The following is a 27,981-nucleotide window of genomic DNA, read 5'->3' as shown; positions in this document are numbered from 1 at the left end:
CTCACAAATTAATAAACCCACACCACAGCTAAATTATTTTGTTTTATATGGGTTAAAAATTTTAGAATGAATTAATTTTTGGTGAGGATGATCTCCTCATTAGTATATAAGCACTCTATAAATTAATAAACCCACACCATGGCTAAATTATTTTGTCTTATATGGGTTAAAAGTTTTGGAATAAGTTGATTTTTTATGAGGATGATCTCTACAATGAGGAGATCATCCTCACAAAAAATTAGTACATCCTGAAACTTTTAATCCTATCAAAACAAGTTTAAGAACAGTAAATCATCTTTTTTTTTTTTTTTGAAAATTATTTTTGACGACTTAGAAATTTCAAAATGGACTGATTTTTGGTGAGGATGATCTCTAGACCATATAGACCATCCTCACAAAAAATTTGCTCATTCCAAAAACTTTTAACCCATATAAAACAAAAAAAATTGGCTATGGTGTGAGTTGCCCTTATTAATTCATAGCAACAGTCTAACTATTGCATTTTTAATTAGAAAAGTCTCTTTTGGAGTCGTCACAACTCCAAATAAAAAAAAACTTAATTTGAAAAAATTTAAAATTGAGTGTTAATTTGTTGCTAAACAAATCTTAGATTGGATTTACCCACATCAGTTGTGGCATCCAAAAATATGATCGGATTCCATAGGGTGGTAGAGGAAAAATTTTCAAAAGTTTTGAAAATCAAATTTGAAAAATTGATTAATATTCATCGTTACATTTTTAATTTTTAATTTGGGAGTTTGGTAGTCATTTATTTTCAACAATTTCGATCAAATTCAAAAAGTATTTATTTTATATTTTTTTGAATTTTATAAGTCATAGAGAAATTTTTTTTAAAAATTTTGAAAATAAAATTTAAAAAAAAGATTAATATTTATCATTATATTTTAAATTTTAAATTTGAGAGTTTGATAGTCATCCATTTTTAGTAATTTCGATGAAGTTTAAAAAATATTTATTTTTTATTTTTTTCATGAAATTTATAAGGATATAATGCTTGATTACCCATTTTGATCAGGGGCGGATTTGATAGTTCATGTGGACCCACTAACCCTTTGTAAGATTTGAAATCTTAAAAGATTAGTCATGATAGTCTGATTAGTAAGGGGGTTTTTGTGATAAAATTATAAGAGATAGATCTGCTGGATAAATCTCTCATTAATGATTGAGACAGCTCACAAAAGACAAGTCCGACCAACCTTACTAAGTCAGTGAGGAAAAGAGAATTTACTAAGGGTATGTTTGATTGCATGGAAAGTCACTTTCCATGGAATTTGAAATCCATGGAAAATTAGTAGTGGAAAATAGGTAGGGTTGGAAAATCAAATTCCATTGTTTAATTTCACTTGGATAAAATCATGGAAAAAATATGAAAAAAAAAAGAAAAGGAGAAGGAGGAAGAAAATGAGAGGAGAGGGAGAGGAAGAAGAAGATGACAAGGAAGAGGAAAGGGGAGGATGTGGCAACGGTGACGGCGAAGGCGAAGGTGGCGGTGGCGACGACGGCGACGGTAGCGGCGGCGACAACGGAGGTAAGTGAGGAAGATAGGGGAAAAACGTGGTGGTGGTGGTGGTGGCAGAAGAGGTGAGGGATGGAGAAGAAGGAGAAGAAGAAGAAGAGAGAGAGAGAGAGAGAGAGAGAGAGAGAGAAGGTGGTCAGAGACGGAGCTGACGGCGACGATGACGATGACGGCGACGACGATGAAGACGACGACGAGGTTAGTGTAATAGTGGTGGTGGTGGTGATGATGATAGTAGTGGTGATAGGGAAGAATTGAGGATGGAAAATATGGGTGGATTTCATTTTCCCACCTATATAGGTGGGAAAGTGAAATCCATGATTTAGTGGACTTTTTGAATGGGGTGGAAAATGATTTCCATTTCCATGTGCAATCAAACACTTGAAAAATGTCATTTTTCATGGAAATTGATTTTCCACCCTATTTTCCATGTGCAATCAAACATACCCTAAGCTTCATCCACTGTTAACGTGGTCTTGACATTCACTAATTTAGTAAAGCTAGTTAGATTCCTTAAGTCAAGTTAGACAGCTGTATCCCAAATTTAAAAAAATATATATATAGGGTTTTAAGTCAATTTAAACAGCTGTATCCCAAATTTTTTAAAAATATATATATTCTTTAAAATTAATTTAGACAGCTGTATCCCAAATTTTAAAAATTTTTCTGTTACTTCTCTTTAATCATGTAATCATGTAAGCAAGGTTGTAAGCAAGGTTGTTAACGTGGTCTTGACATTCACTAATTTAGTAAAGCTAGTTAGATTCCTTAAGTCAAGTTAGACAGCTGTATCCCAAATTTTTAAAAAAATATATATACGGTTTTAAGTCAATTTAAACAGCTGTATCCCAAATTTTAAAAAAATATATATATCCTTTAAAATTAATATATATATGTAATCATGTAAGCAAGGTTTGAAGGGAACCATTACACAAAGGGCATTTCTGTTACTTCAATTAACTATCTCTATATCAAGATCCTACGAATACACAATGAACCCCTCATTGTTGAGTTTGTTTGCTTTCTAAATATTTTGCTTCCCCATTATTTCTGTCCTCTGAGTTTTTTAATTTCTTCCTTAAAAATATTTCAATTGTTACTTAATTTTTTTAATTGTTTGAGAGAGATATTTCCATGTAATGGTTAAGAAATAAATATTTTAGTGGGGTTGGTGCAGGTTGTCAATCTCAAAAGTTAGAAGATATAAACCATCCAAAGACTAGTAAGTGATTATATGATTTTTCTTCATTTTTTTCATTGATTTCCTTATTGACTTAAGATAGTTGATGAGGGTTAAATTTTTTATCCAATAAGGACGAAGATGATTGATTTTTAGAAGAAAAATATGGATTTTTTTATTAGAGCTTGAAGATGAGTGTGTTCAAATATTTTTCCTTTAGTCTATGTAGAAAACTAAGGTCAAGGGATGCATGTCACCATTTTCTAACTATAAGGAGGTATCTCTAATATTTAGTAAAACATAGGGGGGCACGTCTAAATCACCCTTAAGTTTATGCCCAATAATCTCTAAGCATGTGTTATTAATCACATATGATAAATCATTTGTAATTGATAGGGTTGACAAATCTCAAATGTAGAATCCCCAAACTCCATCATTACGAAACATAAAGAGGTGTAGATGTTATATGATACGAATAAAACCCAGATAATATGCCAAACTACCCAAAAACTACAATATAGCTCACTTGAGCCACATTGAATATATTTCGTTTCAATTTTAGTTTTCATATGCATAAAAAATTAGGTTTATTCTGAGGATTAGGATTTTAATTTTATTTAAATATTTCAAATATGATAGATTACTAGTAGGTGGCATAAGCAAACACACATGTATTACAAAAATGAGGATTTATATACTATTAATCTAATTTATATCATAGTTTATCATTTAATATATTACAAGAATGTTTTTGTCATTTAAAATATTAATTTAGAGTAATTTCAAAATTGCATCAAACCTTTATCTCATTAAAGATTAGAAAGGATATATATATATAGGGAGCGGTTCGGCAGCCCTAAAGCTTGCCAAGTTTGGTGTCAAACATTTTTTGTAAATCACTTTTGATGGGGTTAAAAGTGTTGGAATAGGCTGATTTTTTGTGAGAATGATCTCTACGATGAAGAGATCATCCTCACAAAAAATCAGCTCATTTTGAAACTTCTAACCCTAGTTTACAAGTTGAAGAATCGTGAACCGTCCAATTTTTGTAAATCACTTTTGATGGGGTTAGAAGTTTTGGAATTGGCTGATTTTTGGTGAGGATGATCTCCTCATCATAGAGATCATCTTCACAAAAAATCAGCTCATTCCAAAGCTTCTAACCCACATTTTGAAAAATGTTTGGCACCAAACTTGGCAAACTTTAGGGCTGCTAAACCGTCCCCATATATATATATATATATATATATGGGAAATGTTCAGCACCCTAAGTTTTACCACACACTTTAACAAACGTTTTTTGTCCTATATGGGTTAGAAGTTTTGGAATGGGCTGATTTTTGGTGAGGATGATCTCTATGATTAGAAGATCATCCTCCCAAAAAATCAGCCCATTCCGAAATGTTTAGCCCCATGTTTACACGTTGAAAAATCGTGGACCGTCCATTTTTTGTAAACCATTTTTGATAGGGTTAGAAGTTTTGGAATGAGCTGATTTTTGGTGAGGATGATCTCCTCACCATAGAGATCATCCTCACCAAAAATCAGCCCATTCCAAAACTTCTAACCCATGTAAGACAAAACACGTTTGTTAAAGTGTGTGGTAAAACTGAGGGTGTTGAACGGGACCCTATATATATATATATATATATATATATATATATATATATATATATATATATATATATATAAGATGATCTCTATGATGAGGAGATCATCCTCACCAAAAATCAGCCTATTCCAAACCTTCTAACCCCATCAAAAGTGATTTACAAAAATTGTACGGTCCACAATTCTTCAACTTGTAAACTAGGGTTAGAAGTTTTAAAATGAGCTGATTTTTTGTGAGGATGATATCTTCACCGTAGAGATCATTCTCATAAAAAATTAGCCTATTCCAAAACTTCTAACCCCATCAAAAGTGATTTACAAAAAATGTTTGGCACCAAACTTGGCAAATTTTAGGGCTGTCGAACCTCTCCCATTTATATATATATATATATATATATATTTCAAATTCCACAAATTAACTAATGTTATTATTATACTTGGGCAGATTTACAGTGGGGGCAATGGGTTATTTAGCCCCCACAAGAATTTTTTAAAATTACATGATCCTTGATATAAATTTTAAATATTTAAGTTTGCCCCCACATTTGAAATTTTGCCTCACCATGACTCAAAATTTTCAATTAATTAGAACCCCTCTTTTATTTTAATAATTAAGATACCCCCTGCATTTTCTAATGGATGACATACCCATTTTTGACCTTGTTAGCCCCCTCATACCTAAATCCTTAATCTCTGATTGTGGTGGTCTTGAATTCGCTAAGAAGTTTTCAAATCTATAGAAATTTAATTTTAATCTATTTAACCTTATCTTAATACAACATTTTGAACCTCGCCTAATCCTAGATTTTTTTTTCAAATAGCTCATCTTCGACTTCAAAAATCCTATATATATTAGTTTTGAAGGTTAAAGTAGATTAGTCCTTTGTTTCAAGATTAGGGTAAAATATTTTGAACCTCATCTTAATCCATTTGTATAAAATTCTATAATTTTCTTTAAAAGAAAAATGATATTTTACTTTAAAAATCCCATATTGTTCTTTAGGTTTGAAGGTTGAAGTAGATTAGTACTATGGTTCAAGAGTAGGACAAAAAAAAAATTACCCTAGATGTTTAAGATGACCAGTTTTGGAAACATAAATCAAATAATTTTTTATTTTGAATTTAATATGAGGGTATTGAGGTCATTTTGCATTAATCTACTAGAAAAGATCAAGGTTATAGAGGCATTTAGGCGTTCTAGTCAGTATTTGAGAACCTTATACATACTTTCAAACGGATGACATTTCCCCTTGACTTAGGTCTTCTCTCATAAACTAAAGAGAAATGAGTTGAACACCTTTTTCAAACTCTTCGACCATATCAGAAACTATAGTTTGCCCCCCTACAAGAAAATCCTTGCTCCTCCCCTAATCAGATTCATGGGTTTGCAATTTTATTCATTGTTATAAAAAGATAATAATAATTATTAAGTTTAAATATACTGTTAAACCAACTTTTGGAAGAAAATTTTGATTTCAATAAACCTCTACTACTCTTTCTCTTAGAGGTTCTAGTGGTCGAATATTAGTATGATGCATTATAATGTGTCGTACATTGATATATCGTATCAATATGATTGAGGAGGTTATGCACTAGCACTACTATGATAATGTGTTGTATGAATGAACAAAATATTACTATGCATCATACTTATATTCTAATTATGGTCTCTAGGAGTTCATCGAAGATTGGTTACTCCTCCCGCCAATTGATTCGACAAATCAACTAAAAAAAGAAAAAAAAAAGATTTAAAAATTAACACTACCTAGACATTCATGAAATGTTTTTACCAAGGCTCTGTCTAGTCTACTATGTTAGTAAGGATTTCACCCTTACTACGGCTCCTTGGGCTCACTTTTTTATACGCATCCAAAAACATGATCCAATGCTTCAGGGTTGTAGAAGACTAAATTCTATGAATTAAAAAAAAAAATCAGAAAAAATGCATTTTTCACAGTAGAATTTCATTTTTTAAGTTTGGGAGTTATGTGGAAGTTCGGTAGCCATCCATTTTCAAAACCGTGGATCTAGTTCGAAAGATTTTATTTTATTTTATTTTATTTTATTTTATTTTTATTATTTGAGTTTTTCGATGAAACTTAAGAGTGTTGTGGTGTTGGATTTCTGATGCGGTAATCCGTTTGAGAAAAAGGACTCTTAGTAAGGCTCAAAATCTTACCATGCTAGTAAGGAAAGGGTTTCACTTTAACAAATAGGTGTCAAGACATTTTTTTTGTAAACCCAGTCAACAAAAATCTCTCTCTCCCAAATAAATAGATGAGAGTTTTTATTAAAAAAAATATTTATTTAAAAAAAAAAAACATGTAGTTTCTATTGAAAAATATATTGGGGAATATTAATGTCCAAACCACTGTGCCCAACACTTGTTAGATGATCCAACCAGACAATGAAGTTTTTACCTTAGAGATCACTAGTCATTGTAGGCCATGACTAATGATCAAGCCCATTTAGTAAAGACTTAAAGAAAGTAATCATCTCTCGTAAGATTATACTAAATAGAGGAATTAGGAAGTTATATAATTATCCTTAAGTTTTAATAAGGTTTAGTATCATCCTCATTTACTATATAGCACCAATCTATATTATCCTCCTGCAATTGCACGTATGTTCCTTTGGTCACGTTTAATATCAATGGTATCTAATCTGTCTACTCGATCCTAATCCGAATCTTGAAGATATGTAGTGGCGAAATTGATTAATCAATATATTTCAATTTCTTTTTTTTTTTTCCCCTAAAAACAATTGGATTGATCATACTCTTCGAATCAATAAACCATAAGTTGGACCCACTAAGTTTATGCTCAATAATATCTAAGCCTGAGTTATCAATCATGATATGATAAATACCCAAAAACTATAATATAGTTCACTCGAGCCACATAGAATATACTTTGTTTCAATTTGAAAAAAATAAAAAGAGTTGCCTTGTTGATCCGTTGACCTTCATGTTAGTCAATAAAAGAATATAGATCTAGAACCTTATGTAGTTTTCATGTTCATCAAAAATTAGGTTTTTCGGAGGATTAGGATTGTTTTACTAGTAGATGGCATACAAGAACACATATTAAAAAAAAATGAGAATTTACATATGATTAATGTAATTTATTTCATAGTTTATCATTTAATATATTACAATAATGTTTTTATCATTTTAAATATTAATTTAGAGTCATCTTGAATTTGTATCAAAACCTTATCTTATTAAGTTTAAACGGTATATATATTTTTAATTTCATCAAATTAACTAACGTGGTTATGAGAGTGGGGCAGATTTACAGTCGGGCCAATGAGGTACTTGCCCCCACAAGAGCTTTTTAAAATTACATAATCCTTTAGATAATTAGGTGATTTAGATATGCCCCCTTACATTATGCTGGATATTAGAGATACCCAACTATGTTTTGAAATTGATGACATGCATCCCTTGACCTTTGTCTTCAAAATAGACTGAGGGGAAAGACTCAAATGCTCTTATCTTCAACCTCTAGTCTAAAATCTAGATTTTTCTTCCAATAACGAATCATCTTCAATTTATCCAATCTCCATGGTACATCTACTCAAACTTCATCTTCAATTCATGATTTTCTATCTAGAACTAATCATTGACATAAAATCCTAGATTTTTCAATCCAAAACTTATCATTTTTAATTTTCTCAAAAATATTATTTGTTTTCTCTTCCAAATGTTTTCACTAAGAGTATGCCTAGCCTTACTAAGTTAGTAAGGATTTCACCCTTGGTCCTTGGGCGCACTTCTTGGCATCCAAAGCATGATATGATAGCTTCAAGTTATACAGGATGAAATTCTATGTATAATGAAAAACAAATCTTTAAAAAATGTTATTTTTCACCATTGAATTTCATTTTTAAGTTTGGGGAGTTATATGAAAGTTTGGTAGTCGTTCATTTTCAAAACCTTGGATCTAGTTCAAACGAAATTAGTTTTTTTTTTTTTTTTTGATATGAGATTTTCGAAGAAACTTATAGGGCTGTGGTGTTGGATTTCCGATGTGATAATCCATTTGAGCAAAACAACCCTTTGTAAGCTCAAAATCTTACTATGTTAGTAAGGAAAGGGTTTCACTCTACAAGACATTTTTTTTTCTAAACCTGTTCAACCAAAATCTCACACTATCGTAAATAGATGAGATTTTTTATATAAAAAAATATTTAAAAAAAAATCTAATTTCTATTGAAAAATTATATTGGGGAATATTAATATCCAAGACCACATGGGATGTTAGCAACCTACAATAATTCACATTTTTGCAATAAATACACTAAACACTTATATTGATTTGGATCCTATCAAATCCGTTTTGGGTCATACTAACTAAAACCATACCCAAATCCAACTCACGTCAGATAATTCTTGAACATTTGGCATTTTTTTAAGAATAATGATGTATGCACACGGTCTTGGTACGTGGATGATGTGGCAAGGGCATAGAACTGCACATATTTTTCTTGTGTATCCTAATGAAAACGATCTATGGTTATGTGCCCTTGCCACACCAATTTAAAATAATATTCTATTTTACCATTATACTCTTAAATTTTATATGAAATCGATGTAGAAAATAATATTTAGAAAAACTTAAAAATATAGTTTTCATAACAATATATATTTGGGTCGTGGCGAATCTGGAGGTGGATTCGTATCCATCCCCAGAGTTGGGTCATGGTATATTAAGTTATGTTCGGCCCATTTTATGTCCTAAACTTCTCCATGTGGTCATAAATGTTATACGGTAAGTTGCATTAATATTGGACACTTGTATGGTCTCATGGGTGACTCACAATGAATTCCTTGCTTGGTTTCCAAGGCCAAGATAGGCAGCCTTAAGTCATCTTGGCCTTGAGCTGAATTTCTAAACAATGTTGCTCCTCATCCCTGGGAAGCCCTCACACCATATTTCATTCTTCATCTCCACCAACTCTAACCATGCTCTCCTTTTAAGACTATATAGGTTCTTAATTCCTAATCAATTGGTTTATTAACTGTTGAAATTTGAACTTTACTAAAATTCTTGATGCGATTATGTTAGTCCTATTGGTGTCTAATCTGTCTACTTGATCCTAATCCAAATCTTGAAGATATGTAACTCTATGCACCATATCCATGATAGGACTTATATAACTTTTCTTAATGCAATCTTGTGTGGATGCATGGCTTAATTTATTAAAGGACGATAACAAAAATTTTACAATTCTATTGTTGTGTTATTCGAGAAATCGCACAGGAAAATATGGTGGATGCAGTTGTCACTGTTTATTAGAAAACTTGATCGACAGTCTCTTAAGTGAAGGGTGTGACGTGCTTGAATTTCACAACCAGTTTAAGAAAATGAAAACGGAACTCCCTTACATGCAAAGCTTCCTCAAAGATGCAGATAAAGTGTGGATAAAAAATCAAAAGAAAAACTCTGAAGACAGTTGTAAGGGATCTGAGAGAATTACTATATGAAGCAGAGGGCATTATAGAAGATTGTGAGTTGTTCCTGGAACAAAAACAAAAAAGAGGAGTATCCAAGTGCACGAATTATTTCTCTCTTTCATCATTGAAATATCGTTACCAAATGGGAAAGAAATTGAGTCAAATAAATCAAGAAATAAGAGATCTTCGGGAGAGGATGCAATCGTACCAATTTCCAACTCAAAGTGTTTCAAATGAAGAACAAGCCAGAAGTAGTCGACCAATAAGATATCCAATCTTAATGAACGATGCTGAAATAGTTGGCCTAGAAGATGACGTAAGGAAAATTAAGCGGTGGATCATTGATGCACGTGGGCCCCTGCATGTCATTGGTATTGTGGGGATGGGCGGGATAGGCAAAACTACCCTCGTTGAAAAGATAAAGAATTATGATCAAGTGAAGGAGTCCTTCAAACCTGTCTTGTTTGTGACCGTTTCCCAGACCTTCAAATTTGAGGAATTACTCAAGAACATGTTGAAAATGCTTCATGTAGACGACAAGGAGCTATCGAACATTGATGTACGTGGTCTACTGGAGATATTACATAAACAGCTGGATAGGAAAAGGTACTTGATTATCTTGGATGATGTGTGGAGGACAGATGAAGGGTCGTGGTGGGAGAGCTTCAAGTCCGCTTTGCCTCGAACAAATAAGGGTGGTTGTGTTATTGTTACGACAAGGCATGAGCAAGTTGCTCAATCGATGGGAGCACTTGAGAACAACATACATAAACCGAAACTTCTTTCCAATGGGGAGGATTGGTCATTATTTTCCAAAATAGCATTTGCAAATGATGGTGGTCATTGTCGAAATCCAAAAATAGAGCAAATTGGCAGAGAGTTGGTTGCTAAATGTAAAGGGCTCCCTTTGGCAATCAAGGTCATGGGAGGAGTGATGTTAGGGAAAGGAGACTCTATCCATGAGTGGAGGCGAATATCCGAGCATCTAAAGGAAGAGTTGGCGGCCCATGATGAGGAGATTTTCGCTCCACTACAGTTAAGCTACGAAGAGCTTCCTATGCATTTGAAGCCCTGCATGTTGTATTTTGCAGCATTTCGAGAGGATTATCAAATATCTGATGATATGATGGTTTATTTGTGGATTGGTGAGGGTTTTGTTCGAGGAAGGGATGGAAGGGCTGCATTTGAGATTGGATTGGAGTACTTCGATGAATTAGTGAGCCGTGGTTTACTACTAGGCACAGTGAAGGATGATTATGAACGAAGATTTATATTGTGTAAAGTCCATGATATGGTACGCGACATGATTATAAACATTGCCAAGGACGAAAATTTTATGGGATTAGATAACAGGGGTATGCTATCTTGTACAGATAGATCGCGTCGGGCGGGCATTGTGAATTCACAAATGAGTCAAACTAATTCCCGATTGTTGAGGACAATAATTGGGGTTGACTTAGAGGAGAACGAGGAGGAGTTTGCCTTAAATGTTGGACCCAAATTATGCAAGTTAAAATGGCTGAGGGTTTTACATGTTGGCTTCGAGAACAATTTTGGACCAGGGCCTTTGAAGTCAAATTGGTTGAATGGGATAGGATCTCTAACACATCTTATTTGTCTTACAATAGAACGTTCTCGTTTGGATGAACTCCCCAATTCAATAGAAAAACTGAAAAATCTTCAAGTTCTACAATTGGTCAGTTTCCGTTATTTAAAGAGGCTTTCAAGACAGGTGACTACTTTGGAGAGACTAACTATGCTGGATTTATCTCTATGTCTATTTCTAGAATACCTACCCAAGGGGGTTGGAAAGCTATCAAACCTTGAATCACTTATGGGGTTTAAGATTCTAAATTCCAATGTGGAAGATGCGTGTCGCCTTTCTGACGTGAAAATGCTGATCCGACTCAGACGATTGGAGTTGTTAATTGGTTCAAAAGATCAATTAACAGAAGGGGAGCTTACAGTCTTATCTGAGCTCAAACAACTGGAGTTTTTAACCCTAAAGTTTGGGCCAAGGGAGGAAATCGTCACGAAAGTGGATTACGAGCTTCCTCCTCTTCAGAAGCTTCAGGAACTACGATTCTGGTCATATAGAGGAGAAAAGACACCTGTTTGGATCAATCCGAATACTCTTCCAAAGTTACGACGACTTTGGATTGGTGTTGGAGACATTACTAAGATGAGTAGGGAGTTCTTTGGGAATAACAACATAGTTTGGGACTTGGAAAACTTAGTCTTAGAATACTTACCAAAACTGAAGGTGGATTGGCTTGAGATGAAAATGGCAATGCCATCCCTAAGAAAGCTTAAGGTTGATGATTGTGGCGGACTCGAGTCACCCCCATGGTTCAATGGTGGATGGTTGGACGAAGGAAGGAGCGTAACAAAGAAAGTCGGTGAGGATATAATTGAAGACGCTTTGGCAGATGTGGAGGAGGACTGAGAAAACCATGTAGCTCGTGGTTTACTGCTCTTTATTGTTTCTTTCTTTGTTGTAATTACTCTTAACTGCTATAATGATATTATTGTATTGTATTGTATTGTATTATCTTCCCCGTTAATAATTTGTTAATGTTCTTATAAGAAACATTATTTTGACTTAATTGCTTCCAGCTGAAATGGAAGACAATATCTGTAAGGTAATATATCCTCTGATCCCTTGACTAAGTTAGTCAATCAAAGAATCAAGATCTAGTACCCTATGTAGTTTCTATGTGCATGTTTTTAGGAGGACTAATTTTTTTTATTTAAGTAGTTTAAATATGATAGTTACTATTGGGTGGAATTTTTTAAGATTACATGATTCTTTAGATAATTTTGATATATTTTGAGTTTGCCCCGCATTTGAGATTTTACTCTCACCCTTACACAAATTTTCTATTTATTAGAACCCCTTTATTATTTTAATATTTAAGATACCAACTGTGTTTTCTAATGGACGACATACCCAACTATGACCTTGTTAGCCCCTTCAATTTTTTGATGAATAGTTAAGACGCCACTTTGCTTTCAAATTGATGATATGCCCCCTCAATTTTTAATGGATATTTGAGATATCCCTATTTTCAAACTAAAGACAAGCACCCATCGACCTTGTTCTTCTTTTCTACACTAGCAAAAATATTTCAATATACTCATTTTCAACCCGTAATTAAAAATATTTCATATTTTGTCCTATAGTCATTTTGAAAATTTTCAACTTCTATAGAAAATAATTTTATTCTATTTAACCTCATCTTAATCCATCATTTTGAATTTTCCTAATTCCTTTGTAGAAAATCTTAGAATTTTCTTTCAAAAAAGCCCATCTTCTACTTTAAAAATGTTATATTTTCTTTGGATTTGAAGGTAGAAGTAAATTAGTCTTTTGGTTCAAGATCAAAGTAAAATATTTTAAACCTCACCTTAATCTCTTTATAGAAAATCATATAATATTCTTTGGAAGAAAAAATGATCTTCTACATTAAAAATTATGCATTGTGCTTTAGGTTTGAAGGTTGACGTAGATTAGTAGTATGATTCAAGACTAGGATAAAAAAAAAATTCCTAGATGTCGAAGACCGCTTTGAAAACTTAAATCAAAAGAAAATTTAAATTTAATATGAGGTTATTGAGGTCATTTTGCATCAATCAATTAGAAAAGACTAACGTCATAGAGCTATTTAGGCGTTTCGGTCCGTATTTGAGATCCGTACATATGTTTTCAAACAGATGACACTTCCCCTTGACTTAAGTCTTCTCTTGTATGCTAATGAGAAATGACTGGAATACCTTTTTCTTCAACCTCTAACCAAAAATCCCTTGAATTTTTCCCCTCAAAATCACTCATCTTCAAGCTCTTAAACCTTATAGAAACTATAGTTTTGCCAGCCCCTTACAAGAAAATCCTTGCTCCACCCCCTAATTAGAGTCGTGGGCTTGAAATTTTATTAATTTTGACAAAAAAAGATAATAATAGTAATTAATAAGGTTAAATTTACTCCTAGAACAATTTTTGGATGAAAATTTTGATTTCAACAAACCTCTGTTATTGCTTCTCTTAGAGGTTCTAGTGGTTGAATATTATTTTTGCACTAGAATATTAGTATGATGCATCATATTGTGGCGCACATTTATTACATAATATCTAAAATCCAATTGGTTACTCCCATCAATTGGATTTTAGATATTATGTAATGAATATTTTTTCAATAAATACAATAAACACTTTAAAAATGCCAAAGAGTTTTTATCTTTACAAACAATTGAAAGACATTTTTGAAAATATAAATTACTGGAGGTTGCTAACTTCCTTAGCATATAAATGAGTGAGACCCTGGTCGGATCTAACTATATCTATATTGAGATTTGGATTTTTTTATATTGATTAGGATCCGATCCGTTTTGAATCATACTAGCTAATACCATATCCAAATCCAACTCACATTGGATAATTCTTAAACATTTGGCATTTTTTAATCAATTTTACTTCTTTGCAGGCTTAGAAGAATATTCTATTTTACCATCATACTCTTCAATTTTATAAGAAATCGATGTAGAAAAGGATATTTAGAAAAACTTAAAAATATGGTTTTCAAAACAATATATATTTGGATCGTGGCAACATATCCATCCCCAGATGCGAGTAGGGTCAAGGTATATTAAACCATATTCGACTTAATTTCTTATTTTATTCAGATCTATTCCATGGTTCCAAACTTGCAAAACTCAAGTTTTGAAATTTGGATTTTGGGTGAAGTATATATTATACTCAATTTATTTGGAGGGTTTGGATCATTATGTGAGTATAATTTTTGGATTGTTAACTTGGTTAAGTGGATTAATTAATAATGTTGTTATAACCATTTCTAAGCTAGTATGAAACGGTTAACAGACCGTCTCTAATCGAGACGTAGTTAATGAATTAAAACAGTTGGAAGCTTCTCTAGATCTCAGGATTTGGAACGGCTAAAAACCGTTTCTAATCTGCATTTATAACCCAAAAAAGTACGTTAGACATCGATTTAAAATCCGATGTCTATAAGACTGATGTCCTAAGTCTAAGACTTTAGACATCGGTTACAAACCTATATCTAAAATAATTATAAACCGATATCTAAACTTTAAAAAAAGATTTTTTTTTTTCTACGCACCTATCATCCGCAATCAAAATAAATCCAAATAGAGAACATCGAGGTTCTCTATCACATTAATTTATTACACAAAAAATTTACAATGATTCATAACTTACAAATCCAAAATTACAATACATCAATAAACCCTTCACAATCGTTACACAAACAGAGGTGCCTACAAGAAAGCAATGCCATCAGTCTCATCGCTCTCTATCTTCATTAAGATCCCCACAATGCTCGCAGCTGCCAATCGAAAAGCCCTTCTTGTCACCACATTGCATACTCTCACAATGAGCTTCCGCACCTTCAAAGGAATGTTTGAAATCTGAAAACCCAAATCCACAACAACGTTCACCCCTCGCACACCAGTTCTATGACCCTGAATTGAACAGAATGGAGTTACAAGCTTCTGTCTACCCTTTTGAGTGTAGTCTGTCCAAATTGGGATATTTCCATCACCTATATTAAATGAGATGAGAATACAATCAGATTCATTCTGAATTACAACATCCCACAAGGAAGTGGTTCACTAAACCATCACATTGCTCATCAACATACCAGTGATGAATCTTACATGAAGCCATCACCTATATTAAATGAAATGAGAATACAATCAGATTCATTCTGAATTACAATATCCACAAGGATGGGATTCACTAAAACCACCACACTACTCATCAAACATACCAGTGATGAATCTTACATGAAGCAACAAGAAGTAAACTGTCATCTAGCTCATTCACCAGGCAAAGCTTAAAAATTCCTTTGTCAGGAAAATTGTGATGTCAAAGCTATTGAGAAGGGTATCTTCCTCATAGTTCCATACCTTGCGATACACAGAAAATATGAGAACATTAATTATCAAAGCTATGAAGTGAAGATTCACCATTAAGGATCAGTAAAGATTCACTATTCACTGAAATATTTCATGAAATGAATAGTGATTTCTACCGAAAGAAGCTCTTGATTAAATTTCATGTCAAACCTCATGGAAATGGAGATATATGGATATATTTAGTGGAAATATGCCAATATTTAACATTGATTGCAATGAAGAATTCATTTTTATCAGTGATGAAAGTTCCACAGAATAAACAACAGAACACACCATACAAACTACCTGATGCATTCGCTCTCGTCTGCAGCAACTACAACAGGAGAGAGAGGATGCAACAAAGCTGCTTTTGTACCCGTTTCAAACTTAGTATCTGTGGGGGGAAATTCTTGAGCACGGACACGTGGCTCGATCAGGGGCCGAGATTAATGATTTGAGGTCGTGGCTCGGTCTATTAATCCCGACGAATGCATGTATTCGAAGCTCGGAATTATGCCATCAGCTCGTATGTCGGTATGACAGGTCTGACAGGTAAGTCTGCAATGCCAGTTCTAACCACCCACGTCATGTCGGACCAAACCTGACTTTCTCAGAAGCGATAGGGCAGTTGCAACAACTCCTGCAGCTGACATGTCAGGGAGTAGGCTAACTACCCCAAGTCACCTCAAGGGGTGGCACAGAAAACGATCAGGTTGAACGCCTATATAAGGGAGAAAACTACGAGTAAAAAAGGTTCGAATTCTTCTTCTCTAAGCACATTACACTGATCGATTTGGCTAACTTGATCGTCGGAGTGGGCTGTTTTGCAGGTCCCCCGAGCTTAAAGAGAAGGAAAGTGTAGAGCCATTTCGTGCATCTACAATTTGGCGCCGTCTGTGGGAAACTTACAAGGAGAAAAACGACCAATATGGGAAGAGCTAGAGGCGAAAATCGTGGAGAGCCATCAAATCCACTACCAGCAGACTCGCCCCCAAATGCGCCGGATCCAATGCTAGCAATGTACAACTTACTCACAGAGATGAGGGAGGAAATGCGCAGGGGGTTGGAGAAACAAAATGATGAGATAGTGAAAATTAGAAAGGAAAACGAAGAGCTCAGGCAAAGGTTAGGCGAGCGTGCGGAGACCGAGGAAGGCCCAGGGGCAGAGCAGAGCAGTGACCATCCTGTTCGAACGGCAAGAACGGAGGTAGATTGGACTGAAGATTCAGCAGCAGTAAAAACGCAGCAGGGAAGCTCCGAAGTTAAAGAAACCATGACGAGGAAGGAAGTGGAGGAGATGCTCAAAAGGAGGGATGAGGAATTCGCGCGAGGAAAGGATCCCGCGCAAAAGGTACGGAACGCAATTCGGGAGCTCAAAGGGACACCATTCTCGCAGGCGATAATGAAGTCCGAACCACCCAGGTCGTTCCACATGCCAAAGTTTGAAACTTATGACGGGACGCGAGATCCCATGGACCATATACTGCACTACAGAAGTCAAATGGTGCTGTACCAAAATGATGATCCGTTGCTCTGCAAGCTGTTTCCGTCAACCTTGAGGCTCGGGGCCATGATGTGGTTTCAGGCCTTACCAGCCGGGTCCATTACGAACTTTTCCGAGCTGGAAGAAGCGTTCGTTGGGCAGTTCGTGCACCTGCGAAGGAAGAAGGTCGGAGTTAACACTCTATTTAACCTTCGACAGGAGCCCGGGGAGAGTATTAGGTCGTTCGTAACCCGTTTTCGAACGAGAGCCCTGGACGTAGAGGGCATGGACGAGGCCACAGCATGCGCGGCGTGCATCGCTGCTGTGATCCCAGGAACACGGTTGCATGAGTCCCTGATCAAGTCTGATCCTACTCGTCTAGAAGATTTGTATGCGAAGGTGGAAAAGTACATCTTAGTGGAAGAATCTGTGAAGGGCAGAAGAAGAAGCACCAGACAGTGGCTAACAGCGAAGGAGGAGTAGACGCTTCAAAGGTACCGATCCACCCCGGAGTGGAAGGAAGTAAGAAAAGGCGGAGAGATTCGAACGAGCAGTCGTGGTGGAAAAGAGGTCGGGTGTATACCCCGCTCAACGAAAAACTATCCGTGATACTGAGGCGCATAAGGGGGGAGCCCGATTTCGTTCAGCCGCCACGGGGGTATAAGGGGAAACCCGGAAAACCATTCTGCGAGTATCATGAGGCTGAGGATCACCCTACTGAGGACTGCTACAGGCTGCGCCATATCATCCAGGATATGATCGATGCTGGGAAGCTCAAAGGTTATGTTTCCACGGGAGGAAGGAGAAGTGGGGAGACTACCGAGAGAGCTGAGCGAAAGCCCGAGCAAAGAAGGCCAGCTAAAGGAGGGCGTCGAGAACGGAAGAGCGCAGGATAATTCATACCATCACAGGGATATTAGGGGCCGAAGTGCCGTCTAGGCGTGAGATTCGGGAGAGAAGTAAAAAAGATCCGACATATGGTCGGGGTTAACAGTGTGGCGTCAGGAGTACGGGTAGTTGGAACGACAAACCACGGAGCAGATCCCCGGGCAATCGTATTCACAGAAAGTGACCTAAGGGGGACGGCGGGGCCCCATCAGGACGCGTTAGTAATCGCGCTTCCAGTGGGAAACGTCGAGCTCCGAAGAATACTCGTGGATTCGGGGAGCGCGGTGGACATTCTCTTCCTAAGCGCGGCTAAGAGAATGGGGGTTTCAGAAAGTTTGGAGCCAACGCCGACCCTCGTCTACGGGTTCAACGGCGCCGCTAGCAGCTCGGTAGGAGAAATCACACTCCCGATCTCAGCAGGGTCTAAAGTGGTAATGACAAGATTTGTGGTAATAGATGCAGACTCGGCTTATAACGCGATCTTGGGCCGGAGATGGATACACGAAATGAAAGCAGTCCCGTCAACCTATCATCAAGTTATTCGTTTCCCGGGTAAGGAAGGAATAATGGAAATCAGGGGAGATCAGGAGATGGCGCAGAGGTGTTTTCACCTGGCTTTGAAGCAGGACCGAGGTTCTGAGGCCGTCCCACCGAAGAAGAGAAAGGTAACTCCAACTGTTAATGAATCTTCGTAGCAATTACAGAAGCAGCCGCTGCCCGAGCATCGAGTAACAGTTGAGGAAGTCGAAGCCGTGGATCTCGGGGGCGATGGAGGACAGGTAGTTAGTGTTGGTACCACGATGTTGCAGGAGGAGAGGGCAGCAATACTCCAACTTCTGAGAGCAAACAAGGATGTATTTGCATGGTCATTGGAGGACATGCCGGGATAGACCCGTGGTGGCGTGTCATAGATTAAATGTTGATGAAAGCTTCCGACCTATTAGGCAGAAGCCCCGGAGGCTGTCGCCGCGCCTCAGGCAGGGGGTGAATGAGGAAATCGAAAAGCTTTTAAAGGCCGGGTTTATCAGGGAGGTAGAGTACCCGGAATGGATAGCGAACATAGTAGCAGTGCCGAAGAAGGACGGAAGGGTGAGAGTGTGCATCGACTTCACGAACCTGAATAAGGCGTGCCCAAAGGATAGCTTCCCGCTGCCAAGGATTGATAGGTTGGTCGATGCCACTGCTGGACATGAGAGAATGTCGTTTATGGACGGATATTCGGGGTATAACCAGATCCCCCTAGCAGTGGAAGACCAGGAACGGACATCATTCATTACCGAGCAAGGGCTGTTCTGTTTTAAAGTTATGCCGTTCGGCCTGAGAAATGCCGGGGCAACCTACCAGAGACTCGTGACAAAAATGTTCGAAGGATTGATCGGGAAGACTGTGGAGGTGTATATCGACGATCTGTTGGTAAAAAGCAGGAAAGCGGGAGACCATCTGGCAGACCTCAAGCAAACATTTGATCGGCTGAGGAATTTCAAAATGAAGTTGAATCCGAAGAAGTGTGTCTTCGCCGTTTCCTCTGGGAAATTCCTCGGGCACATTATCACCAGGAGAGGAATCGAGGCAAACCCAGACCAGATCCGGGCGTTGGTAGAAATGCCGAGCCCCGCTAACCAAAAGCAGGTGCAGAAGTTGGCAGGGAGAATAGCTGCGCTAAACAGGTTTATCTCCAGGGTGTCCGATCGATGCCGCCCGCTCTTCGCGTTATTGCAGAAGGAGAAGAATTTTGCATGGAGTACGGAGTGCGAGGTAGCCTTTAGCAACCTAAAAAGGTATTTGGGGCAGCCACCGATCCTTAGCTCTCCGGAAGATGGAGAGGAGCTGGGGATTTATCTGGCGACCAGTCCATCATCGGTAAGCTCAGTTCTCTTTAAAGTTGAAATGGGACGGGAATATCCTATTTATTATGTCAGCAAGACATTGGGCATATCGGAGGTTAAGTACACCAGGACGGAGAAGATGGGATTGTCGCTCGTTTACTCGGCGCACAAGCTCAGGCCTTACTTCCTTTCCCACCGCATCCGAGTTGTGACGGACACCCCGCTGAAAGAGATGATGCACAGGTCCGAAAAGTCAAGGAGGATGGCGAGGTGGGCTGTAATCCTCGGAGAGTACGACTTACAGTTCGAGTCCCGGACAGCGATAAAGGGTCAGGTGTTGGCAGATTTCCTTGCGGACTTCCCGGTAGAGGATCCGAACTGGGTAGAGTTGGAGAACGAGGATGAAGGGACGGAAGAAGTAGAGCTGTGGGACAAGCAGGCAGGATGGAGAATTTTTGTCGATGGGTCATCGAACTACTCGGGTTCGGGGGTTGGAATAGTAATCGTAACACCGAGCAACGATAGACTGGAGAAGGTAATTAAACTTGGGTACGGGGCATCAAATAACGAAGCAGAGTACGAGGCAGTCATCCACGGGCTAAGAATGGCGAGCGAGTTGAAAATCGGCCGGGTAAAACTATGTACCGACTCCCAACTTATAGCCAACCAATGCAACGGGAAATTTGAAGCGAAGGATGAACGCATGGCGAGATACTTGATCTCAGTTAAACGAGAGATTGAGAAGTTCGACCAAGTGGAGATATGCCAGATACCCAGGGACGAGAACAGGCATGCAGATTCATTGGCTTACATTGCCTCAATGCTAGGAGAGACGGAGGGACGGTCTTTACCTGTGGAGTACCTGCCTATAGCAAGCATCGAACATGAGGAGAAGGAGTGCGCACAGGCCGAGAGAACGTCGGGATGGATGGAAAAATTCACTCAGTATCTGCGCTCAGAGGTTCTGCCAGCAGACAAGGGAGAGGCCAGAAAATTGCTTCGGCAGGTCGGAAAGTACACTCTCGTTGGGGAGGAGTTGTATAGAATGTCCTTCGGGGGGCCACTGCTTAAGTGCCTTACTAAAGGAGAGTCCAAGCTCATAATGGCGGAAATCCACGAGGGAATCTGTGGCAATCATTCGGGAGGACGGTCGCTCGCCAACAAGGTTATCACCCAGGGCTACTTCTGGCCAAGGATGCAGGAAGACTGTAAGAGGTATGTAAAGACCTGTGATCAATGCCAAAAACATGCCCCCATGCATCTGCAGCCAGCCAGTGAACTCCACCCTATGAAATCACCCTGGCCGTTCTCAATATGGGGAATGGACATCGTGGGACCTCTGCCTCGGGGAAAGGGGGGCAAGCTATTCATCCTGGTGGCCACGGACTATTTCACTAAATGGGTGGAAGCTGTTCCCCTTACACGGATCCGGGAGGAAGAAGTTATCAAATTCACGTGGGAGCACATCATAACGCGGTTCGGGATCCCTTATGCACTGATCTCGGACAATGGAACTCAGTTCAAGGGCAACCGCGTGCAATCGTACTTCAAGGAATACGGAATCCGTTCTCTGCAATCATCGCCAAGATATCCACAGGGAAATGGCCAAGCTGAAGCATCAAACAAGACAATCCTCGCAAACTTGAAAAAGAAGCTGGAGGAACACAAGGGAAGGTGGGTAGACGAGCTACATAGTGTCTTATGGGCATACCGGACCACGGCAAGAAGGGCGACAGGTTTCACTCCGTTCGCACTAGCCTATGGAACAGAAGCTGTCATTCCCACCGAGATACAGATTCCTACAACAAGGACGCTGGTGGCCGAGACAGAATTCAACGACGAAATGATGGCCTGGAATTTGGACTGGTTGGATGAGACGCGGGAAAGGGTCATAGAGAGGTTGGCACGGTACCAACAGGTGTTGAAGAGATCTTATGACCGGAAGGTACGTTGCAGGGAGTTCAAATTCGGGGATATGGTGTTACGAAAGGTATTTTCTAATACCAAGGAAATTAATAGTGGGAAGCTCGGTTGCAACTGGGAAGGGCCGTATATTGTGCGAAAAGTCGGGGAGAATGGCGCTTACTACTTGGAGACTCCGACCGGTGATGAAATTCAATCACCATGGAATGTATTCAATTTAAAGAAATACTATCAATAAAGTCATCTTTGCTCAACAGCCCTGCTATCTAAGGAAAAGCCTCGGCCCCTCCATAGGAGCCGAGCCCAACCGAGGGGTTGGTTTGGAGGAAAAGCCTTGGTCCCACCACGGGGACCAAGCCCAACTGGGGAGTTGGTCTAAGGAAAAGCCTCGGCCCCTCCATAGGAGCCGAGCCCAACCGAGGGGTTGGTTTGGAGGAAAAGCCTTGGTCCCACCACGGGGACCAAGCCCAACTGGGGAGTTGGTCTAAGGAAAAGCCTCGGCCCCTCCATAGGAGCCGAGCCCAACCGAGGGGTTGGTTCGGAGGAAAGCCTTGGTCCCACCACGGGGACCAAGCCCAACTGGGGAGTTGGTTTAAGGAAAAGCCTCGGCCCCTCCATAGGAGCCGAGCCCAACCGAGGGGTTGGTTTGGAGGAAAAGCCTTGGTCCCACCACGGGGACCAAGCCCAACTGGGGAGTTGGTCTAAGGAAAAGCCTCGGCCCCTCCATAGGAGCCGAGCCCAACCGAGGGGTTGGTTTGGAGGAAAGCCTTGGTCCCACCACGGGGACCAAGCCCGACTGGGGAGTTGGTCTAAGGAAAAGCCTCGGCCCCTCCATAGGAGCCGAGCCCAACCGAGGGGTTGGTTTGGAGGAAAAGCCTTGGTCCCACCACGGGGACCAAGCCCGACTGGGGAGTTGATCTAAGGAAAAGCCTCGGCCCCTCCATAGGAGCCGAGCCCAACTGAAGAGTTGGTTTGAAGGGAAAGCCTTGGTCCTACCATGGGGACCAAGCCCAACTGAGGAGTTGGTAAGGAATCTAATTGGAGCCAAAATCCTAGAACTTCGCTGGCATCAAGCCCTTGCTCAGAAGATACGATTAAGAAAAGACCTCTGTCTTGGGCAGATGATAAGCCTAAGGGGCTAGGTGTAATCAATTTTGTCATTCGTTTCTTAAGCAATAAACCTCAACGTGACAAGCAGAAAAGAGAAAGCAAAAAGGGAGGTACAAAAGTCGATAAAAAATATATATATTCATATATTTCCATTTGAATTACATATAAAGTTACAAAATTGTGCCAACAAAAAAAAAGAGAGAGGACGAACGACAAGCTAAGTATCTACTTCGGGCGCGACTCCGGCTTCATCGGGGGCTTGACTCTCGGCAGGAGCGGTCGAATGGTCGGTGGGAAGGTCAGGGACCACGGCAGCTACCACTTCTGGGATCACCTCCGGCTTCTTTGCTGCCGCCTCGGTTCTCCTCAGTTTGGCCTTCAGTTTGTTGTAGGCCGCTTCCCAGGCCTCCTCCGAGGAGTCAAGCTGGGCCTGGAGGGAGTTGAGCTGGTCTTGAAGAGCTCTCTCTTGCTCCGCCTCCCTCGCTTTGACTAGCTCCTCAAGTGATGAAATCTTCCCCTCTGCCAAAGCCAGGCGGTCCTTATTTTTCTCCAGCTCGGATAGTGCGCTATCCAAGCTTCGTTGGAGCTTCTGGGAACTGGCCGCAGCCATGTCCCTCTCAGCCTGGAGCTGAGGTACGCGGCCCTCCGCCGCCTTGAGGTCTTGCGCGGAGGCGTCGCTAGCCTCGACAAGTTTGGCCATGGCATGTTGGGCCTAGTAGGAAGGAAAGGAGGAGCGTTAGAGACGTACGAACACAGAAAGATAATATCAAGATAAAGTAAGAGGCTTACCAAAGCCAAAGCTCGGAACGCTTCGTTGCAGAATTTTGTCGAGTCACCGACAAAACTGCGGCGTACTTTTTCAACATCCCGCGGAAGCGCGGACGCGTCAAAAATAGCCCTAGCTACGGCCGGGTCGGATAAGGCCGAGTCCCTATCCGACACCGGCCTTCCCCTGACTGATGGATGTACCATCCAGGGGGTAGGAAGAGGCTGATCCCCTCTTCGGGCCGACCCAGCCGAGGACGTGTGCGACGGCTCGGCTTGATGGCCTGCTTCTTCGGCGGTGGGAGGAGGAGGAAGTCGCAGCACCGGCGCTGGCGCTGAGGACCTAGAAGGATGGGGCCCTCTCCTCAGCCTCTTGAGGAGAGGCCGGTGATCTTCTTCTTCTTCTTCTTCCTCGAAAGCAAAACCACCCACCCTCGGGGCCTCGGTCGGTAGGGTGGGCGCCACTTCCGCAACATCATCCTCGGAATCAGATCCCAGGACTGGTGGAGGACGCTTGGACTGAAGAGCCATGGACGAAGGGCGGAGTGGTGTTGGTAGAAGCTCGGCAACGTAGCTGAAAAGGTCGGGGTTTGATAACAAGTGCGTTATCACCACCGATTCCCCAGGAAACTTGTCCTTGCTAGGACCTGCAGACATAGCGAAGAGAAGTTAGTTCCAGGAAGCCTAATAAATACAGACTATAAAAAGCAGGATAATGGGAACAGAACGAGACTCACCATGAGGATTGAAGGAATGGTGCGTCAAGGGAGGGAGCTCGTCCCCGGGAGTGCTCTCCCACTGCCCGGACAGCTTAATGGGGAATAGAAACCATTCCTTATCTGAGTCGGGAAGCTCGATCAAGGACGGCTTCCCTCTCCTCTTGGAAAGGTAGAAGAAGCCCGGCCTACTCGGGCATTTTTTAAGGGCAAACTGGGCCCTAATGTCCGCTAGGCCGAGTTGCAGACCTTCATCCAGCCTCTCATTCATTAGCTCGAAGGCATGAATGAGGCGGAAGAAGTTCCCGCTCATCTGGCCTGGAGCCCTCCTAAAGAAGTTCAGGACCTCTCGAGTTAACCTACTAAGGGGAACTCGGAGGCCAGCCTTCAACTGCCCCCAGTATACCACCAAGGTGTCTAGGGGGCATTCGCGCTGGACAGAAGTCTCGTCCACATAGGACAGACTCACGCCGCTAGGGATACCGAAAGTATCCCGGACGGTGTCCAGTGGAGGGCGAGCAGGGGAATAGGTTTTCCCCTTGGCCATTTAGAAGAGAGAAGGTGAAGGGCAGAGGAGAGAGGAGGGGCCTTGACCGGGTTACCTCTACGCTGCGTCTTTCTGAGAGGAAGGTTAGTAACTCCTGGTCTCTGGACAGCGATCGGTGGAATGGCACGGCGAGGGCACGGCGGAGGCACTGGCGAAAACAGGGAGCGCGCGAGGGGGCAAACGGACAGAGTAACAGCAGGAAGAGTGAAAGTGAAAATGAAAATAAGAGGAAAATGGGATATTTGTAGACAAGGAAGGCCTCGAGATGCGCGTTTAGGATCAACGGACAGGGTTTTCCCAGGTCAATAATGAGGCATTAAAATGCTGAGAAACCCAATACGACCGTTCGCCCCACTGCACGGGAATCGAACCATTCCCCGGGCGCCACGTGTACACCACGCAATAATTGCGCCGTTTAAACCAACAGACAGGGCGCGAACTGCGATAAGAGCCCAACCGACCGCCGCCCTCGAGAAGTGAGAACGATCTCTTTATTCGCCATAAAGATATCATTAATCTTAGCTGAGACCCAATGAGAGGCATCCACGTGTCAATTTTTGTTATTAATATTCCCGAGTACCCGATCATTCTGACCGAGCCCTCGGGAGGGGGTATTGTGGGGGGAAATTCTTGAGCACGGACACGTGGCTCGATCAGGGGCCGAGATTAATGATTTGAGGTCGTGGCTCGGTCTATTAATCCCGACGAATGCATGTATTCGAAGCTCGGAATTATGCCATCAGCTCGTAGGTCGGTATGACAGGTCTGACAGGTAAGTCTGCAATGCCAGTTCTAACCACCCACGTCATGTCGGACCAAACCTGACTTTCTCAGAAGCGATAGGGCAGTTGCAACAACTCCTGCAGCTGACATGTCAGGGAGTAGGCTAACTACCCCAAGTCACCTCAAGGGGTGGCACAGAAAACGATCAGGTTGAACGCCTATATAAGGGAGAAAACTACGAGTAAAAAAGGTTCGAATTCTTCTTCTCTAAGCACATTACACTGATCGATTTGGCTAACTTGATCGTCGGAGTGGGCTGTTTTGCAGGTCCCCCGAGCTTAAAGAGAAGGAAAGTGTAGAGCCATTTCGTGCATCTACAGTATCCCAACTAGCAATTTGATTATTAAGCTTGCTTACAGCTGCAAGAGAAATTCGATGCAAACCAGAGAAATTAATGGAGCCTCGTCTTCATCAGTAGTAACATGAGTCATCAGTGCCAGTTTTTCACCAATCCACAAGATTCACCTTCAGGAGTATCACGGGGGCAAAGCTTGCCCCACTGTTCCATATTCAATTTTATCAGCAAATGCCTTGAAACAAAGAATTAAAAAGAAAACCACATTCAATTTCCTCAAGCATACAAGCTCTCGTTATTTGTACAGATTGACAGTAGAAATACAGAGGAAAACTGAGACAAGTGAGGCTGTGTTTCCCCTGTAATCATAGGAACATTGAATATCTGATTCCATTAGCATGCCCTGCACCTACTTTCCAACCTGTAATGCCACTTTTACCCATTAATGCCAGCATGTTTCAAAGGTAGTACTAGTCTGGCTTAAAATATCATATTGATTGAATGTTTCAGTTAATGAAAAGCCCGATAAGATATCCACCAATATATTCGATGCAAACCGATACATTTTCAGGGACAATGTTTCTTATAGATTGCGGCCGATACATTCCAATAATTTAAACCATGGGTAGTACTATGTATAACGATGTTAAAATTAAACATACCAAGTACCATAAACTATAAATGCAGCAGCAGCACTACAACAAAAATGGAAATTAGGAACCGTTTATAATCGTTCCTACGCCAGTCTGAAATGGTTGAAAGACCGTCTTTTATTGATGAGTCATTAATGAGTTCAAAATGTAGGAAACCGTTCCAAATCTGTTTTTATAAAACGAAACGCACTAATACTTTGTGCCATTATGTTTCTCAATGAGCTTGGTCAAATCAGCCACAATTAATACATAATTTTTTTTATCATCATATCAACTTCATAAAGACTTCCCAATACAAATGCTATTCAACAAAAGAAAGTTTCTTTCTTATAGTTAGTTTATCAGTTTCCCAATAAACTAACTACATATTGGATCAAAGACTGTTATAATGATTTTACTTGATCATCATTCAAGGTCAGTGCACTATGAAGTATGGAAGTAACAAAGTTAAAATAAAACTTTAAATCTGATGAAGTACTACCCATGGCAACTTGCTATGTCTAGGCATGTAGAAAGGAAAAAAGAAAACTATGAAGAAAACACTAAAAAAGATTATAACCCCAAGGGGGACAACCATATAAACCAATATGGTAAGAGCCTTTCAATGAAGCAGAGTAACTTATTTGAGTGTTAATGGGACCTACTATCACAACATATATACCACTATTTAAAAAGCCATTTTATTGTGGGGATTTTGCCTTTGTAAGATATGAATGAAATCATTCATGCTAATATTTCAAAGGGGTTGCACATGAGGTAATATTTTGAACTGTGTTTCAAGGTGATATAATTGATTTTAACAATCAGATTGTATACCTCATAATCCAGATGGGAGGGTGCTCGAAAATCATTGCTAAGCCAAGGGGAGATTGACCATCCACCATTGGTGAAGCATGGGAGATTGTATATCTACCCCATAATACAGTTGTTTACTAACTTTGCGAATGTCAGATGAGTCCTCTACCTTGCAAATCCGCAGGAGTCAATATTTAGAATGTATCAAATGCCTTAACTGACAATGCTCCAAGGGAAATTAGTCACAAAAATTCAAAAATAGTGATATATCTGGATATAAAAAAAAAGTATAACTACCTTAAAATATTATTTTTCTGTCTTTATGGCATTGCTTGCTAGCATACTGGGCAATAATCTTGCTTGCCTTTGTTCGTTTTTTCAGTGGTGACGGTAGCGTTGAAGTTATAAAAATCAAATATCCGCTGATGTGGCAACTGTTGGGGGTAAAATACGTATTTCAAAGAGATGGGGCCTACAAGA

General features: G+C 40.0%; 2 protein-coding genes and 1 long non-coding RNA gene across 22 annotated transcripts in view; 2 read left to right on the top strand and 1 right to left on the bottom strand.

Moving 5' to 3' along the window:
- LOC147387433 (disease resistance RPP13-like protein 4) overlaps positions 1–27,981 on the top strand; it is a 94,001-nt gene that overhangs the window by 47,647 nt on the left and 18,373 nt on the right. For 3 of the 14 annotated variants that reach the window (XR_015171545.1, XR_015171544.1, XR_015171539.1), the window contains one exon: positions 9,582–9,749. The exons of 2 other annotated variants lie outside the window; for them this stretch is intronic. The gene's annotated coding sequence lies outside the window, so the exon portion shown is untranslated. Of the gene's footprint in view, positions 1–2,714; positions 2,760–9,581; positions 9,750–27,981 lie in introns of those variants that run through there. 9 more of the 14 variants (XR_015171541.1, XR_015171542.1, XR_015171538.1 and 6 more) reach the window with 5 other exon arrangements.
- Positions 9,781–12,392, top strand: LOC147387435 (disease resistance RPP13-like protein 4). The gene has a single exon (XM_086421767.1). The coding sequence runs from the start codon at positions 9,929–9,931 to the stop codon at positions 12,230–12,232; it is 2,304 nt and encodes a 767-aa protein (XP_086277893.1). The 5' UTR covers positions 9,781–9,928; the 3' UTR covers positions 12,233–12,392.
- Positions 14,941–27,798, bottom strand: LOC147387434 (uncharacterized). Of its 7 annotated transcripts, XR_015171583.1 has the most exons (5): positions 27,523–27,798; positions 26,142–26,257; positions 15,591–15,729; positions 15,462–15,490; positions 14,941–15,362 (listed from the first exon to the last, which is right to left on the bottom strand). It is a non-coding gene; the product is annotated as an uncharacterized LOC147387434 (long non-coding RNA). The 7 variants fall into 7 exon arrangements; XR_015171582.1 differs by lacking the exon at positions 27,523–27,798 and having other exon boundaries at positions 26,142–27,379; XR_015171584.1 differs by lacking the exon at positions 27,523–27,798 and having other exon boundaries at positions 15,607–15,729; positions 26,142–27,377.

Source organism: Akebia trifoliata, chromosome 13 (assembly GCF_017979445.1).
Source record: "Akebia trifoliata isolate Shusen 1 chromosome 13, ASM1797944v1, whole genome shotgun sequence".
Lineage (NCBI taxonomy): Eukaryota > Viridiplantae > Streptophyta > Magnoliopsida > Ranunculales > Lardizabalaceae > Akebia > Akebia trifoliata.
Note: the sequence above shows the minus strand (reverse complement) of the source record. Positions and strands in the feature narration are given on the sequence as shown.

Coding starts and splice junctions, on each gene's coding strand:
- LOC147387435 (XM_086421767.1), top strand. CDS start 9,929: ATGGGAAAGAAATTGAGTCAAATAAATCAAGAAATAAGAGATCTTCGG.